Genomic DNA, 19,503 nt, shown 5'->3' on the forward strand with positions numbered 1-19,503 from the left:
GGCTTCAGATATTTATTATATGCAAATCAAAAATACCTGAATTGTGGTTTGAATGCTTGTGAATAAATATGTTCCTTGGCAAAAGAATTTAAAACGCTAATCTGTCTTTTTGTATGCAAAGCCTTGCTGGTATTTTATTTCACGCCAGCCCATAGTAACGTAATCTGACAGCACGTAAAAAGGAACAAGTGCACACATTGATATTCCCATGAGAATAGGTCATTGTTCCTTTAAATCAGTCCTTGACGGATGGAGGCAGGTTGCTTTCTGAAAAAGGAGATTTAAATCACATGACTTCTACTTCCTCTGTGTGACATCATTGTATCAGTAGCTTTACAACCTGGAAGAGTGATGCTGTGTGTATCTATGGGCCTGAGTTGAGGGATGTTGCATTGCAGGTAAGCGCAGTGTGACTGCATCTTGCATAAAAACCCATTGCTTAGCTAACAAGGAAATACTGAACCAGCTATCAATATCCTGCATTTCTAGAGGCAGCTGAGCTGACATCTCTACAGAATTGCTACCATATGGAGCCGAGAAGGCCTTTTGTCCAAGTGTGGAGATAAAGGCTTTTTGTTATAAAATCTTAGACTGCATACATAATTCATTGTACGAATAATTAGAATGTAGAGAAAATGCAGGGTAGATGCACGCCTATGATATATGTAAATAGACCTCTGTAATCTGGGATTAGACATCTCACAGCATGTTCAGACAATGCAGTATGACTGTCAGTTTTGTTGTGAATATACTGCAGAATGTAAGAATATTACATGTACGTAGGTAGAGATTAGCCATACTACGTGTTTAGTGCTGTTTACATACAAAGTTACATAATAATATATACATACATACACATATATAGATAGATATAGATACATTGATAATTCAATATATTTCATGCCACATCTTACTGTAACATACAGAGAACGTGGCCTTTAATGTCTGTGTAAGCAGAGATCACACATGTACTATATTTGCCCACAGCTGAGAATAAATGAATATATGTATGCTGCTGTACTGTACGTAGAACATATTCACTATTAATCATTCCCAAGCAAATCACAGTCCTCAGGTTCCTTTTTTGAGCCTTCTATAAAATGGTTATCTCACATTACACAGGCCATCCTGTTTTAGAGGTCCAATGTTTCAAATAGTACATTGTGCATGTGTGTAATATATGCAATATTGTATATGCCACATCATTTTTATATATTTTATACTATCTTGAATCATATGAGCATATAACACACAAGAGCATTTCTGCATTTTGTTTTCAGACACACAAAAATATTTAGTCTTAAAAATTTGAGGCATTAGTTCCACTACATGAAACAGACACTGTACCCCTGAACATGGCATGCAAATAGCCCTTTCTCTCACTGTTCTGGGTATATTTGCTAATGTTTGATTTTGGTGATTTTGCTTTCGATTTGCATTCAATTTTGCATTTGGTGATTTACTTAAGTCAAAATCGAATGTAAAATCGAATATGAAACCAAATCCCACTCAAAATCAAATATAGGAAAAACATCTGTACTTTAACATAGATGAACATAGGATCCCCTGATTTACTAACATTCAAATTGAAAATCGAACACAATTCAAACGCAAAGTCGAGCTACAAATCCCCAAAATAATAGACTTATAGCAGACAGACACTTTTAGCTTCTAGACAACATTCTATTCAGTAAACATTCATTATGCTGCCTATAGAAGCAGAGATGATGCATGTTATGCCGATGGTTTTGCAATTAAGCGCATGCACCAAAGTCTAATAACGATGCCACTTGCAGCGTTTATCTTTATGCAGAGTGATTGACAGTCTGGCACCGTTTGTGGGCGTTAATGGGGGAGTGGTGGCAAAAACGCTGGGTGCGCCTGCGAATCCATACTCGGGCAGGTTTTGCAAGTTTCACCCCTCTCGCACAGATAGTTTGCTGTCACACAGCGTTCGAAGAAGTTTTGTTTTTCCCATGCATCATAAAAATGCTTAGTTCAAAAGTAGAGCAACATGTTACCTTAAAATGTTTAGTTAAATTGTACAAAACGGCCACCGAATCTTTCCGTACGCTAACCAAGGCTTTCAGGGCAGATTGTATGTAACATGTACGTGTGTTTGAGTGGCACATAAAATTTAGCAATGCTTGTGAGATGTCGAAGATGATGAATTTCCCGGAAGGCCTTGCACTTCAAAACAAATGAAAATGAGATTTTTTTTTAGAACATAGTTCGAATTGACCGCATCCGATTGATAGCAGAAATGGTAAACAACAAAGAACCTGTACAGCAAGTTTTGCATCAAGGTCTTAATATGACAAAAGTTTGTACTAAGATGGTTGCGATCGCCTCTGCCTGATTGACAGACAGGGGCAGGAGGGAGCGTGCCAATGGTGTTACAACGCCGTTGGCATGGCCCGGTCCAGACAATAGAGAGTCATGTCTGGACCATTGGGGGGGGGGCGGGTTGTGGTGGCTGCTTGACATCTGTGGGATACTGTGCCGCTGTGCAATGTTTTTGTACCTGTGCGGAGGGGTGGGGTGTAGGGCCTGACATGCGGGGCAAACTAGCCCTGTGCTGAGCGTCCCCCCGCATGTCTGTGAAACTCTGAATTAGGGCCCCTTGATCTGACTGTCAAAACAGAGAGCTGTTGCAATTAAGCTGTATTTACCAAGAAGCAGGGGGACCGCTATAAAGGTGAGGAATGAGACCCATTTAGCAATAATTGTATTTGTGTTGTGATCTGGGCATGATATTAGCACCCACAATCGCAGTGCAATATGCAATTATACTGGCAGAATTTAATAAGGAGCAACCACAGGGACCAGAGTTTAGAAAGGAGTCCATCCCTGCGATCTGCTGAGAGTGGAAGCGAGACTCCTGCGCATGCGCGGTCCCGCTGACCAAGCATGTGCATTGCCCATTGCCAAGGAGCGTTCCGGAGGAACCCTCTGCCAGCTGCAGTAATTATGCAAAATGTAGCTCATAAGCCCAGTACCCACGGGCCGATTAAGGAGAGATGTGTGCTGAGCGAACCGCTCAGCACACATCTCTCCTGCCGCTCAGCACAGCGCGATCTGTGCTGAGCGTGCGGGGGGAGACGGGGGGGCCACTCACTTTACCCAGCGGGTGAAGTGAGCGACCCGCTAGATTGGCCTGCATGCAGGCCAATCTAGCAGCAGCGATAGCGATGTGCGGGGCTGTGCAACGCTATCGCTGAGGGGGCTACACACGGAGCGATCATGCTGATATTCTAAGCAATCTAGTCAGATTGCTTAGAATATCGCTCCGTGAGTACCCCCCTTTAGCCTGTTGCAGCCTACACAATCTTCATCATGTGTATAATCTGCAAAAGTGCACAGTCCCTCACTGTAAGCTATGCGGCCGGCACTTCCAGACACAGCGGAGATCAGGCAGATGTCTCTGCTGTTTCATCAATGTACAGATAAGGATAAGGGATGTCTCATGCTAAAAAGCCGGTGACAAGGGCATAATTCATTTTAGAAATAGACCACAAGGAAACAAAATTCAGTATATAGAAAAGAACTGTACACTTTGCAGAAAGTTACTTTTATACTTTAATGCATCCAAGTAACAGTACATAATATTGTTCATATTGGTGTAATTTTTTCTATAATGTCTTATTCCACTATATATATATATGTGTGTTAGCATGCAGCAATGAAGTTATAGAAATGTAACAATGTTGCGTTATTTTATGCACAAGTTACAATAGCAGATTATTGTGTATGTGTTTGAACCGTAATATAACTTTATCTTGCCTTATTTTTAGATAACTCTTAAATGTGAGCTTTGTTTCCACGGATTCTGCAGCTCGCTGAGCCTGGATTATAACTGTGTCTTCCTCACCTCCGCCAGAATGGTGGCTTTGTATTGTTAATACACTAAAGAAAGAGACACTATCAACAAAGCTTAGCAACAAAGGAGGTAAGGGTTTGGTTACATTTAGTGTGATTGTTTACATTCAGGTACAGTACAAAGTTTATAGTAGATTATGTATATTGGATCATAGAGATCCAAAGGCCCGATTTTGGAGATGCAGCAGCAATGTGAAAATATACCAATGCAGCGGGAGGCACCTGAGGGAAAAAGATGCTTCCTTCCGGCATCACAGATCCAAGTGCTGCTCATAAGGGGGGGCACTCGATATACCGGCTGTTGGGATCCTGACCACCGGTATGCCAACACCTAATCTCCCTCTTGGGGTGTCCACGACACCCCTGGAGGGAGAATAAATAGCGCGTGCCACCATGCCCACAGCGTGTTGAGCGCAGCGAGCCCGCAAGGGGCTCTTTTGCGCTCGCCCCGCTTCCGGCATTCAGACGGTTGGGATCCCGGCACCGGTATGCTGGGTGCCAGGATCCAGAGTGCCGGCCATTCGTACTACACCCCTCATAAGACACATACCCTGGCCTTGGCACTCCTCGTTTTCAGAATCACTGCCTAGCTCTGCTCACTCCCCGTCTCCAAACAGTTGCTGCCTGTCAATTGGGCTGCGGCTCAGGGTATACTGCGTGCCTGGACATGTGCAGAATGGGTCTTGCGTAGGTGTCCCACCATCAGAGATGTACACAAACTATCAGGTTTAGGCCCTAAGTACCAGTGGCGTATCTATAATGGGTGCAAAGTGTCCATGGGGGCCCACACTGCACACCCTGCACCCATTTCTTAAATACATCCAGAGTCCCGCGTCTCCAGCAGCAGCGCTGCACAAATCCCTGGGAAAATGGCTGCCTCTGCAGTTCTGGCATTTTGCGCATGTGCAGCAGGAAAATCACCTGCACATGCGCACTACACTGGCACAGCGCTAGGGTTTCTAGTTGCCCTAGTGCTCAGAGTCTACTGTGCTGCTGGTTAGAAAAATGTGGGCCCGGCCAGAGACTCCCCCCGTCCTCTTGTTATACGTCCCTGCTAAGTACACTGTATATATTCTAATATGTATTTTGTAATGACTGGTTTACGGTACGGTATGTACACTATGGTCGTATTTTGGATATATTTTTTAGGAGCATGTAACATGATTTTGAGACAGATTGAATAAGGGGAACAATAGACAGTTCAGAGTCAAGGATGACACCAAGGCAGCGAGCTTGTGGGGTAGGATTGGTTGTTGAGTTCTCAACAGTGATAGAGATATCAGGTTGGTAACTACTATTGGGCAGTGGAAATACAGTTAATTCCGTTTTAGAAATAATTAAGATTGAGGTGGCGAGATGTCATCCAAGAGGAAATGGCAGAAAGGCACTCAGTGACATGGCCCAATACAGATGGTGACAAATCTGGGTAGGTAGATTTGGGTATCATACGCGTACAGATTATACTGAAATCCAAAAGAGCTGATTGGTTTGCCAAGAGACGTGGTATACAGTGCATCCGGAAAGTATTCACAGCGCTTCACTTTTTCCACATTTTGTTATGTTACAGCCTTATTGAAGAATGGAATAAATTCATTTTTCCCCTCAAAATTCTACACACGATACCTCGTAATGACAATGTTAAAAGTTTTTTTTAGACTTTTGCAAATTTATTAAAAATAAAAACTTAAAAAATCATATGTACCACTTCTAATAAGCAACAGGTACAAAGCATTATAATTAAGAGGGGTCTATTTACTAAGCCTTGGGTGGAGATAAAGTCGACGGAGATAAAGTACCAGCCAACCAGCTCCTAACTGACATTTTTCAAACCCAGCCTTTGACATGTAGACCCCTAAGGGGGTTATCCAATTACCCGAGAAGAAACATCAGGCAGTTTTTCGCAATTTTTCCCAATGTTTCACCAATACTTTTTTATAGTTCGGTCACCTGTAAAAAAATAAATTTTCTCAGGAAAATGCACAGGTTCAGTGAAACCTGTGTGTTTTCGGTAGATACAGCTTTTCGAATGAAAACAGGGCTGTTTCCGAGAATTTGGTTTCGCCTGCCTAAGGTAGGTGAAACAAAATCCCTGATGAGCGGTGGCTCTCGCCAGCTTATGGGGGCTGATAGAATAGCCCCAAGCGAGACAATTAGCCACGGTAATTGGCAGCGGCTAATTGGATATCCCCCTAATCAGAATGCTAATGAAAGCCCACAAAGTTACCTGCAGCACACACTTTCAACTCTCAGGGTTTGCTGTAGCCTGCATCCAGGCACCTATTTCATGTGTCCTGCACCAGCTGATTGAATAAGGATTTTGTCGCATTACTGCGACTTGTGGAGCAAATTGAGGCGTGATTAGCTTTGTGTAGGCATGCGACTTGTGAGGCATTCACTGCAAATTATAGCACATCCAAAGTAAAATCTGAAGCGACTTCCTATGTGAAAGCCGCAAAATCGTCACAAATCGCACATGCCAGAAAGCAACAACATACATCGCCAGAAAGCAACAACATACATCCCTCCCCCCCCCCCCTGCTCCCCTCCAGGATGGGATGATACTAGCATTAACATATAGTCACAGGCTAAAAAAGCTAAAGTGGATGAGCAGCCCCATAACATCAAAATATACATTTATGGATGTTTACAATTAATTATAAGTTAACTTTGCATGTTAAATTGTAAGGAACCAAGGGGGTCATTCCGAGTTGATCGCACCAAGCAACTTTTTGCTGCTGCTGCAATCAACTAATCTCCGCCTATGGGGGAGTGTATTTTAGCATAGCAGGGCTGCGTTCGCTTGTGCAGCTCTGCTATGCTAAAAAAGTTTCACTCAAAACAAGACCAGCCCTATACCTACTTACCCAGTGCGACGTATTCAGCGATGAAGGTCCCGGCTGTGACGTCAAACATCCGCCCTCTGTTCTCCTGGACACGCCTGCATTTCTCTTACCATTCCCCGAAAACGGCTGGAAACGGTGAGTATCTCCCCTGCGATCACATTTGGTGTTGGCGTCGTTGTTGCCCGGCGTCGATCGTCGCCAGGCAACCCCGCGCGTGCGCAAAGCAACCGCCGCGCATGCGCATTTCTGACCCGGTCACACCGCAGCGAAGAACCGCTGCGTGTGAACGGGTCGGAATGACCCCCCAAATCATGTGATTGATTTTGTAAAGTACTTTACCCTATTGTGTTTCTTTTTGGGCATGTCTGGTAGTTCCTAGTTTACACCTGAAGATGTCACTGTTGCTCTAGCCTTTGTTGGGATGGTTAATTGCATGGCTGTATGAAAGCAAAGGCTAGATTTAAATGATTTGTTTCTTTGCAAAAAAAAATATATATATATATTTTATAGTATTAAACTATCTTCATTCTACAGGGGATTTATCACACAACATTAAAAATATCACTCTGCTGAGACCTGTTTGAGATTCCTAAAATTTTTCTTTCCTTTGCTAATTTTTACAGAAATATCACTTACAGAAGCTATTTTAATTAACCCGCAATGGGTATTGGTAATTTGATGTTGATGTACCTTGTTTGACAAATATATGGTATAGTTAAAATTTCTGGGTCCCAAGTTCCCAACTACAGTGTCTAGAGTCTAGACCAGTGTTTCTCAACCTCTGTCCTCAAGGCACACTAACAGTCCTGGTTTCTCTAACGTCCTAAGTGGATGCTGGGGACTCCGTAAGGACCATGGGGAATAGCGGCTCCGCAGGAGACTGGGCACATCTAAAGAAAGCTTTAGGACTATCTGGTGTGCACGGGCTCCTCCCCCTATGACCCTCCTCCAAGCCTCAGTTAGATCTTTGTGCCCGAACGAGAAGGGTGCACACTAGGGGCTCTCCTGAGCTTCTTAGTGAAAGTTTTAGTTTAGGTTTTTTATTTTCAGTGAGACCTGCTGGCAACAGGCTCACTGCATCGAGGGACTAAGGGGAGAAGAAGCGAACTCACCTGCGTGCAGAGTGGATTGGGCTTCTTAGGCTACTGGACATTAGCTCCGGAGGGACGATCACAGGCCCAGCCTGGATGGGTCCCAGAGCCGCGCCGCCGGCCCCCTTACAGAGCCAGAAGGCAGAAGAGGTCCGGAAAATCGGCGGCAGAAGACGTCCTGTCTTCAACAAGGTAGCGCACAGCACTGCAGCTGTGCGCCATTGCTCTCAGCACACTTCACACTCCGGTCACTGAGGGTGCAGGGCGCTGGGGGGGGGGCGCCCTGAGACGCAATAAAAAACACCTTGGATGGCAAAAAATGCATCACATATAGCTCCTGGGCTATATGGATGCATTTAACCCCTGCCAGAATACATAGAAAAACGGGAGATAAGGCCGCCGATAAGGGGGCGGAGCCTATCTCCTCAGCACACTGGCGCCATTTTCCCTCACAGCTCCGTTGGAGGGAAGCTCCCTGTCTCTCCCCTGCAGTCACTACACTACAGAAAGGGTTAAAAAAGAGAGGGGGGGCACTAATTACGCGCAGTATTAAAGATACAGCAGCAATAAGGGGAAAAATACTTATATAAGGTTATCCCTGTATATATATAGCGCTCTGGTGTGTGCTGGCAAACTCTCCCTCTGTCTCCCCAAAGGGCTAGTGGGGTCCTGTCCTCTATCAGAGCATTCCCTGTGTGTGTGCTGTATGTCGGTACGTTTGTGTCGACATGTATGAGGAGAAAAATGATGTGGAGACGGAGCAGATTGCCTGTAATAGTGATGTCACCCCCTAGGGGGTCGACACCTGAGTGGATGAACTGTTGGAAGGAATTACGTGACAGTGTCAGCTCTGTATAAAAGACAGTGGTTGACATGAGACAGCCGGCTACTCAGCTTGGGCCTGTCCAGACGTCTCATAGGCTGTCAGGGGCTCTAAAGCACCCGTTACCTCAGATGGCAGATATAGACGCCGACACGGATACTGACTCCAGTGTCGACGGTGAAGAGACAAATGTGACTTCCAGTAGGGCCACACGTTACATGATTGAGGCAATGAAAAATGTTTTACACATTTCTGATAATACGAGTACCACCAAAAAGGGGTATTATGTTCGGTGAGGAAAAACTACCTGTAGTTTTCCTGAATCTGAGAAATTAAATGAGGTGTGTGATGATGCGTGGTTTTCCCCCGATAACAACTGATAATTTCTAAAATGTTATTGGCATTATATCCTTTCCCGCCAGAGGTTAGGGTGCGTTGGGAAACACCCCCTAGGGTGGATAAAGCGCTCACACGCTTGTAAGGGCTCTACCCTCTCCTGAGATGGCCGCCCTTAAGGATCCTGCTGATAGAAAGCAGGAGGGTATCCTAAAATGTATTTACACACATACTGGTGTTATACTGCGACCAGCAATCGCCTCAGCCTGGATGTGCAGTGCTGGGTTGGCGTGGTCGGATTCCCTGACTAAAAATATTGATACCCTAGATAGGGACAGTATATTTTTGCCTATAGAGCATTTAAAAGATGAATTTCTATATATGCGTGATGCACAGCGGAATATTTGCCGACTGGCATCAAGTCTAAGTACGTTGTCCATTTCTACCAGTAGAAGGTTATGGACACGTCAGTGGTCAGGTGATGCGTATTCCAAACGGCATTTGAAAGTATTGCCTTATTAAAGGGAGGAGTTATTTGGGGTCGGTCTTTCAGACCTGGTGGCCACGGCAACAGCTGGGAATTCCACGTTTGTACCCCAGGTCGCCTCTCAACATGAGAAGACGCCGTATTATCAGGCGCAGTCTTTTCGTGGACAAGCGGGCAAAAAGGTTCCTCATTTCTGCCCCGTGACAGAGGGAGAGGAAAAAGGCTGCAGAAATCAGCCAGTTCCCAGGAACAGAAACCCTCTCCCGCCTCTGCCAAGCCCTCAGTATGACGCTGGGGCTTTACAAGCAGAATCAGGCACGGTGGGGGGCCCGTCTCAATGAATTTCAGCGCGCAGTGGGCTCACTCGCAAGTAGACCCCTGGATCCTTCAGGTGATATCTCAGGGGTACAAATTAGAATTCGAGACGTCTCCCCCTCGCCGTTTCCTAAAGTCGGCTTTACCGATGTCTCCTTCTGACAGGGAGACAGTTTTGGAAGCCATTCACAAGCTGTATTCCCAGCAGGTGATAATCAAGGTACCCCTCCTGCAACAGGGAACGGGGTATTATTCCACACTATTGTGGTACCGAAGCCGGACGGCTCGGTGAGACCGATTCTAAATCTAAAATCTTTGAACACTTACATACAGAGGTTCAAATTCAAGATTGAGTCACTCAGAGCAGTGATTGCGAACCTGGAAGAAGGGGACTACATGATGTCTCGGGACATCAAGGATGCTTACCTTCATGTCAAAATTTACCCTTCTCATCAAGGGTACCTCAGGTTTATGGTACAGAATTGTCACTATCAGTTCAGACGCTGCCGTATGGATGGTCCACGGCACCCCGGGTCTTTACCAAGGTAATGGACGAAATGATGATATTCCTTCGAAGGAAGGGAATTTTTAGTTATCCCTTACTTGGACGATTCCCTGATAAGGGTAAGATCCAGGGAACAGTTGGAGGTCGGTGTAGCACTATCTCAGGTAGTGTTGCGGCAGCACGATTGGATTCTCAATATTCCAAAATCGCAGCTGGTTCCGACGACTTGTCTTCTGTTCCTAGGGATGATCCTGGACACAGTCCAGAAAAAGGTGTTTCTCCCGGAGGAGAAAGCCAGGGAGTTATCCGAGCTAGTCAGGAACCTCCTAATACCGAGCCAAGTCTCAGTGCATCAATGCACAAGGGTTCTGGGTAAAATGGTGGCTTCCTACGAAGCAATCCCATTCGGCAGATTCCACGCAAGAACTTTCCAGTGGGACCTGCAGGACAAATGGTCCGGGTCGCATCTTCAGATGCATCAGCGGATAACCCTGTCACCAAGGACAAGGGTGTCCCTGCTGTGGTGGTTGCAGAGTGCTCATCTTCTAGAGGGCCGCAGATTCGGGATTCAGGACTGGGTCCTGGTGACCACGGATGCCAGCCTGCGAGGCTGGGGAGCAGTCACACAGGGAAGGAATATCCAGGGCTTATGGTCAAGCCTGGAGACATCACTTCACATAAATATCCTGAAGCTAAGGGCCATTTACAATGCTCTAAGCTTAGCAAGACCTCTGCTTCAAGGTCAGCCGGTGTTGATCCAGTCGGACAACATCACGGCAGTCACCCACGTAAACAGACAGGGTGGCACAAGAAGCAGGAGGACAATGGCAGAAGCTGCAAGGATTCTTCGCTGGGCGGAAAATCATGTGATAGCACTGTCAACAGTATTCATTCCGGGAGTGGACAACTGGGAAGCAGACTTCCTCAGCACGACCTCCACCCGGGAGAGTGGGGACTTCACCCAGAAGTCTTCCACATGATTATAAACCGTTGGGAAAAACTCGACAGGTATTGCGCCAGGTCAAGGGACCCTCAGGCAATAGCTGTAGACGCTCTGGTAACACCGTGGGTGTACCAGTCAGTGTATGTGTTCCCTCCTCTGCCTCTCATACCCAAGGTACTGAGATTGATAAGATGGAGAGGAGTAAGCACTATATTCGTGGCTCCGGATTGGCCAAGAAGGACTTGGTAACCGGAACTTCAAGAGATGCTCACGGAGGATCCGTGGCCTCTACCTCTAAGAAGGGACCTGCTCCAGCAAGGACCCTGTCTGTTCCAAGACTTACCGTGGCTGCGTTTGATGGCATGGCGGTTGAACGCCGGATCCTGAAGGAAAAAAGGCATTCCGGATGAAGTCATCCCTATCCTGATCAAAGCCAGGAAGGATGTAACCGCAAAACATTATCACCGCATTTGGCGAAAATATGTTGCGTGGTGCGAGGCCAGTAAGGCCCGACGGAGGAAATTCAACTGGGTCGATTCCTACATTTCCTGCAAACAGGAGTGTCTATGGGCCTGAAATTGGGGTCCATTAAGGTTCAAATTTCGGCCCTGTCATTTTCTTCCAAAAAGAACTAGCTTCAGTCCCTGAAGTTCAGACGTTTGTAAAAGGGGTACTGCATATACAGCCCCCTTTTGTGCCTCCAGTGGCACTTTGGGATCTCAATGTAGTTTTTGGGTTCCAAAAGTCACATTGGTTTGAACCACTTAAATCTGTGGAGTTAAAATATCTCACATGGAAAGTGGTCATGCTGTTGGCCCTGGCCTGGGCCATGCGCGTGTCAGAATTGGCGGCTTTATCCTGTAAAAGCCCTTATCTGATTTTCCATTCGGACAGGGCGGAATTGAGGACTCGTCCTCAGTTTCTCCCTAAGGTGGTTTCAGCGTTTCACCTGAACCAACCTATTGTGGTGCCTGCGGCTACTAGGGACTTGGAGGACTCCAAGTTGCTAGACGTTGTCAGGGCCCTGAAAATATATGTTTCCAGGATGGCTGGAGTCAGGAAAACTGACTCGCTGTTTATCCTGTATGCACCCAACAAGCTGGGTGCTCCTGCTTCTAAGCAGACTATTGCTCGTTGGATTTGTAGTACAATTCAGCTTGCACATTCTGTGGCATGTCTGCCACAGCCAAAAATCTGTAAATGCCCACTCCACAAGGAAGGTGGGCTCATCTTGGCCGGCTGCCCGAGGGGTCTCGGCTTTACAACTTTGCCGAGCAGCTACTTGGTCAGGAGCAAATACGTTTGTAAAATTCTACAAAATTGATACCCTGGCTGAGGAGGACCTGGAGTTCTCTCATTTGGTGCTGCAGAGTCATCCGCACTCTCCCGCCCGTTTGGGAGCTTTGGTATAATCCCCATGGTCCTTAAGGAGTCCCCAGCATCCACTTAGGACGTTAGAGAAAATAAGAATTTACTTACCGATAATTCTATTTCTCGTAGTCCGTAGTGGATGCTGGGCGCCCATCCCAAGTGCGGATTGTCTGCAATACTGGTACATAGTTATTGTTACCAAAAAATCGGGTTATTGCTGTAGTGAGCCATCTTTTCTAGAGGCTCCTCTGTTATTATGCTGTTAACTGGGTTCAGATCACAAGTTGTACGGTGTGATTGGTGTGGCTGGTATGAGTCTTACCCGGGATTCAAGATCCTTCCTTATTGTGTACGCTCGTCCGGGCACAGTATCCTAACTGAGGCTTGGAGGAGGGTCATAGGGGGAGGAGCCAGTGCACACCAGATAGTCCTAAAGCTTTCTTTAGATGTGCCCAGTCTCCTGCGGAGCCGCTATTCCCCATGGTCCTTACGGAGTCCCCAGCATCCACTACGGACTACGAGAAATAGAATTATCGGTAAGTAAATTCTTATTTTTAGTGATATCCAGGCTTGAACACAGGTGACTTAATTAGTACCTCAGTTATTTTGATTTAACCATCCGTGCTGAAGCCTGGATATCACTAAAACCTGCACTGTTGGTGTGCCTTGAGGACCGCAGTTGGGAATGCCTGGTCTAGACATAGTGACAGCACTATCCTGTGGAAGTTACAGTGCGTCAGTTGTGAATAAACAGCGTTTAGCTGTACAGCTGTGATCAGTGACAACTACAGTCCACAGGTGGGTGTGCAGGAGCGTTATATTGCCATCTTTATTTAAATATGTATGTCACCGCCACATACGACATTTTTAAAAAAAATTAAAAAAAGGGGACAGTGTTTGACAAATGAAACTAAGGGGGTCTGTTCATGAAGCAGTGAAATATGTAGATAAGTGAGCCAGTTGAGAGGTTGTCTATGGAAACCAATCAGCTGCTGTGTATAATTTTAGAGAATGCACATTATAAATGTTACCTCAACACTGATTGGTGGCTATGGGTAACAGCTCCACTGGCTCACTTTTCCACTCTTCTTGGGATCCAACATTGTGACCATCGGTTCCACGCAGAGGGCCATCTGACTAAACTCCAGCTCACCGACGAAAGCGGGGGCTGCGAGGCCAGAAGTCTGCATGGCAACATACAGACCCTGTACTCTCCTCCAAAAAAATGGGACGACACACTCCTGTTTCTAGGAATGCAGGCCCCCTGCTCACTCCCTCAACGCCGCTGCCTGTCAATCTGTCGCTTCATGGACCTGCATGCGACATGGGGCCTAATTCAGACCTGATCGCAGCAAAAAATTTGTTAGCAGTTGGTCAAAACCATGTGCACTGCAGGGTGGGCAGATGTAACATGTGCAGAAAGAGTTAGATTTGGGTGAGGTGTTTACAAACTGAAATCTAAATTGCAGTGTAAAAATAAAGCAGACAGTACTTACCCTGCACAGAAACAAAATTACCCACCCAAATCTAACTCTTTCTGCACATGTTATATCTGCCTCCCCTGCAGTGCACATGGTTTTTCCCAACTGCTAACAAAATTCCTGCTGCGATCAACTTGGAATTACCCCCTATGTGCGCATGCATGCAATCAATCAATCAATCAATCAATCAATCATGCAGGCACACGCGTGCGTGGAGAGGGGGGTACTTATTTCATCAATAGTCTGTTTTTATTTATAAATAAGAACAAGCTTTACAGGTATTTGCATTTATTGACAGACATGATTATTTGTGTTGAATTCTGAATAATTCCATTTTGAGTCACCGCCCTTTTTCTTCATCTTTCTTTCTCTTATTTTCAGTGCTTGCAGTGCTCACAGCCTAGATAGTTCATTCAGAGAACATTGGGGTGATCTCACAAGGGTCTTCCAGATGCAGTTTAATGCTGCTGCTGCAATGCAAGCAGTGCATGATGGTAGGTGTAGTTTTCTGCCCAAAGTGCTGCTCACAGATCTGTAAGGATACTGCAGGTTGCCCTCTACATGTCAGGGCTGCTGTTTGAATTATGCTATTTTTTGGACATATGTTATGTTGCAGTTATTATTATTATTTTATTCTTAAGTGACCTACTTAGGTCCTGACTAGTGCTCAGGTACAAGGTTTGCGTACTTCATATGAAAGAATTGGAGAGCTGCAGTGTCATGTGACTGAGCCCTAGGACTTTTACCCATCAATTCCAAGATAACATTTGTTTTTCCTTCTACCTAACATTTCACTGAGTCAATAACATGTTTATAAGCTGGAGTGTATGTCACTAATTATACATCAAAAGATGTATATACAACAACAAAAAATAATATACACTGAAAGCACAATACAACCTGGAAGTTGCATTGTTTATCTGAGGCTTTTTAATAATGTAAAGCATCTTTCATTTTAGAGGCCAACATGGTTAATACAGGAGAGATAAATGGTTCCAGCAACCTTATGGATTTCCTTGATGAGCCTGTTCCAGATGTTGGGACATATGAGGATTTCCACACCATTGACTGGTTAAGGGAGAAGTCACGGGATACTGACAGACATAGAAAGGTAAGAAGTCCATTGTGTATTCTGCATATGCATTCTGTATTACTTCCTCAGCAACAGAAATCCATGTGACAGATGTTAGTACATGGTTCTGTACCTCTAGTGAGTACCCCAAATCTATGCCATTGTGATTAGCATTGCATGTCCTTTGTTTTATCATGACGTTAGGAGGCACCATGGACTGAGTGTACAGCACTATGACTAGAGATGGAGAAAGAGAGCTATTCAGAGTTGGTCACATACTGGGGGCCACCCACCACAGAGCAAGGCCACCCAGCATGTGTGGTGCTGCCCCGCAATGCAATTTCATAGAATAAAGGTTGCAATCGCAGGAACCACAGGCGACATCATCGGCCGGCACCGAAAACGGTCATGACACGCCTGCGTTTCCCGATCCCCCCCCCCCCCCCAAAGCCACGTTGCCACCACCTGACGCCCGTCACTTGTCAATCACCATGCTTCCACACCCTCCTCTGAAGGTGGCACGCAGCGGCTGCGTTCAACTCTGAATGAGGTGCAAAGTGTTTGCAAACATTACAAGCAACATCCCATCATAACAAATTGTAATGGAAAACTAATCTTAAGTGTGCTAGGCACTTCAGTTGTCTGTATAATGACTTCTGATTCCCTCATCCAGAGTACTTAAAGTACTGTATACGTGCAAACCGACCCTAGACATATTTTTGGCATAATTATATACAAGGAAGCAGGACTAGGTACTTCAATGAATATTAATGAATATTTAGGAAACAAGCAAAGATAACAAAAACACCACCATGCAAACCTTAGCTAAAGATAAGAAATTTGAGCAAAACACATTTAAAACCTTTTTAAAAACACCCATAGGATCACTGAATTTATTGCAATATAGTTCATCTATGATCAACAGATAAATAAAGCAATAATTGCTCTCCAATGTCTGCAGAGACAGATGGTTTAGCTGCACATAAAGTTAAAGTGAGTCCACATTAAAAAGAGGTATCCAAAGTTTGGAACAAGCTGATATAATTACCGCACACTATGATATTAACTCCTTTGAATAGCTATGGGAATGCCCTGAAGTTTTTGTTTTTTGGAACCGTGTCTGATCTGATATTAGGCTGACTGATCCTTCCTCCACCTTAGACTCTAAGATGTACCTATTTGGCCATGACATCAAGGATACCCACAATAGGGTTCTATATAAACTTCTTATGCCATACCACTGTTGCCAAGGTTATAGTCGCTAGAGTTTGGTTTACCCAGGATTTTCCCGACATTTTTAAGTAGAGAGCCATGGTTAATGAGGAGTCCACTCAGACTGCTATCACTATATGAGTAAAATGTGCTCTTTCTAAATACCATAATTTATAGGATAGGTGGTGCCAAACCAGACTTTGGGGCCGCGGTTGGGGGGGGTATTGAATTGTTTTTGCTCATCCTCTTGCACTCGAAAACCCGTCTAAACTGACAGGGCGATATGCAATTGTTCCAGCTTTTCAAGCTTGTCGCGCCCAAAAGCACAGGGTTTAGGCGCATAAATTGGCTAAACCAGTGGCGTTTCTATAATGGGTGCAGTGTGTGCGGTGCATCCGGGCCCCTGTGGTCCAGGGGGGCCCACACCGCACACCCTGCACCCATTTTTTATAAATGCTCACCTCCCCAGAGTCCCCCACCGGTGGCAGCATATTTCTACAATCTCTGGTAAGTAGCACATCGGCCATTTTTCCAGTCGTCCATAGCCACAGGGCAGGCCATTCTGAATGCTTGGCGGCCCTGTTCTGCGATGGGCGACCCCCAGCATGCAAAAGAAAGGATAGCAGATCCTACTTATCTGCAATCTGTACTGAATAACCCCCTAAGATTGGTTTCTAAAAATGTTTTAATAATCCTGGATGTGTACTGAAAAAATCCGCTCAACAAAGTGGGTTCACCCTTGGTTCCTAAGCAGTTTGGTTCCTACTTGCATCCCCTCACCCTATTTAATGCACATGTGCGAAAAAAGAATGGGGGAAAAACCCCACACAATCAAGCCTTGCGCAGAAATCAACAGCATCAGCTAAGGGCTGCATAAGTTGCAGCAACTATAAGCCGAATAGGGCTGCTATAATAAAAGCAGAAGAGGTTTCCCATTGGAAGCGTTCTCTCTGTTAATTGTAATACTGACTATATCAAGGGGCCCAGACCATGCACTTGCTAATGGTTAGCAAAACCTCTGTGGCAGCTGGCCACACCTCTAAACATGGGCCCCTACCACTGCATTCCCCCGGTACACCCCTCATGCCCCAGTCCGACACTGTGGGGCATATATTGAATAGGGTCCGAGTTTGCCGGCAGTGTGGGATGTCACCCGATCTCTGGCATTTTTTTAAAGTGTCAATCATGCCTTGCAAATGAAACCTCTAAGATCGGTGGCATCCAGAGGTGGATTTAGACCTCATGGGGCCCTAAGCAAGACCCTGATTTGGGGTCCCCCTTCCTCAAACAATTCATAGCACTATATTTTTGTTCCTTGTTTTTGTTCCCCCTTACTTATCCCATCTATACAAAACAAACACAGATGTTGTATCAGCCACTAAAACTAGTGAATCTTTACACTGGACATTAAAATAGAGATGAGCGCCGGAAATTTTTCGGGTTTTGTGTTTTGGTTTTGGGTTCGGTTCCGCGGCCGTGTTTTGGGTTCGACCGCGTTTTGGCAAAACCTAACCGAATTTTTTTTGTCGGATTCGGGTGTGTTTTGGATTCGGGTGTTTTTTTCCAAAAAACCTAAAAAACAGCTTAAATCATAGAATTTGGGGGTCATTTTGATCCCAAAGTATTATTAACCTCAAAAACCATCATTTCCACTCATTTTCAGTCTATTCTGAATACCTCACACCTCACAATATTATTTTTAGTCCTAAAATTTGCACCGAGGTCGCTGGATGACTAAGCTAAGCGACCCTAGTGGCCGACACAAACACCTGGCCCATCTAGGAGTGGCACTGCAGTGTCACGCAGGATGTCCCTTCCAAAAAAACCTCCCCAAACAGCACATGACGCAAAGAAAAAAAGAGGCGCAATGAGGTAGCTGTGTGAGTAAGATAAGCGACCCTAGTGGCCGACACAAACACCGGGCCCATCTAGGAGTGGCACTGCAGTGTCACGCAGGATGTCCCTTCCAAAAAACCCTCCTCAAACAGCACATGACGCAAAGAAAAAAAGAGGCGCAATGAGGTAGCTGTGTGAGTAAGATAAGCGACCCTAGTGGCCGACACAAACACCGGGCCCATGTAGGAGTGGCACTGCAGTGTCACGCAGGATGTCCCTTCCAAAAAACCCTCCCCAAACAGCACATGACGCAAAGAAAAAAAGAGGCGCAATGAGGTAGCTGTGTGAGTAAGATAAGCGACCCTAGTGGCCGACACAAACACCGGGCCCATCTAGGAGTGGCACTGCAGTGTCACGCAGGATGTCCCTTCCAAAAAACCCTCCCCAAACAGCACATGACGCAAAGAAAAAAAGAGGCGCAATGAGGTAGCTGTGTGAGTAAGATAAGCGACCCTAGTGGCCGACACAAACACCGGGCCCATCTAGGAGTGGCACTGCAGTGTCACGCAGGATGTCCCTTCCAAAAAACCCTCCCCAAACAGCACATGACGCAAAGAAAAAAAGAGGCGCAATGAGGTAGCTGTGTGAGTAAGATAAGCGACCCTAGTGGCCGACACAAACACCGGGCCCATCTAGGAGTGGCACTGCAGTGTCACGCAGGATGTCCCTTCCAAAAAACCCTCCCCAAACAGCACATGACGCAAAGAAAAAAAGAGGCGCAATGAGGTAGCTGTGTGAGTAAGATAAGCGACCCTAGTGGCCGACACAAACACCGGGCCCATCTAGGAGTGGCACTGCAGTGTCACGCAGGATGTCCCTTCCAAAAAACCCTCCCCAAACAGCACATGACGCAAAGAAAAAAAGAGGCGCAATGAGGTAGCTGTGTGAGCAAGATAAGCGACCCTAGTGGCCGACACAAACACCGGGCCCATCTAGGAGTGGCACTGCAGTGTCACGCAGGATGGCCCTTCCAAAAAACACTCCCCAAACAGCACATGACGCAAAGAAAAATTAAAGAAAAAAGAGGTGCAAGATGGAATTGTCCTTGGGCCCTCCCACCCACCCTTATGTTGTATAAACAGGACATGCACACTTTAACCAACCCATCATTTCAGTGACAGGGTCTGCCACACGACTGTGACTGATATGACGGGTTGGTTTGGACCCCCACCAAAAAAGAAGCAATTAATCTCTCCTTGCACAAACTGGCTCTACAGAGGCAAGATGTCCACCTCATCATCATCCTCCG

The 19,503-nt window shown here is 45.7% G+C and overlaps 1 protein-coding gene across 1 annotated transcript in view; it reads left to right on the plus strand.

The window, feature by feature from the left end:
• The first annotated feature begins 304 nt into the window (after positions 1–304).
• CLCN4 (chloride voltage-gated channel 4) overlaps positions 305–19,503 on the plus strand; it is a 186,897-nt gene continuing 167,698 nt past the window's right edge. Inside the window, exons 1-4 of the mRNA XM_063955548.1 lie at positions 305–398; positions 3,795–3,949; positions 14,456–14,568; positions 15,034–15,185. Coding sequence (XP_063811618.1) covers positions 14,526–14,568; positions 15,034–15,185 — 195 coding nt within the window. The 5' untranslated portion in view covers positions 305–398; positions 3,795–3,949; positions 14,456–14,525. The remainder of the gene's footprint in view (positions 399–3,794; positions 3,950–14,455; positions 14,569–15,033; positions 15,186–19,503) is intronic.

This window comes from Pseudophryne corroboree, chromosome 2, assembly GCF_028390025.1.
Source record: "Pseudophryne corroboree isolate aPseCor3 chromosome 2, aPseCor3.hap2, whole genome shotgun sequence".
Classification (NCBI taxonomy): domain Eukaryota; kingdom Metazoa; phylum Chordata; class Amphibia; order Anura; family Myobatrachidae; genus Pseudophryne; species Pseudophryne corroboree.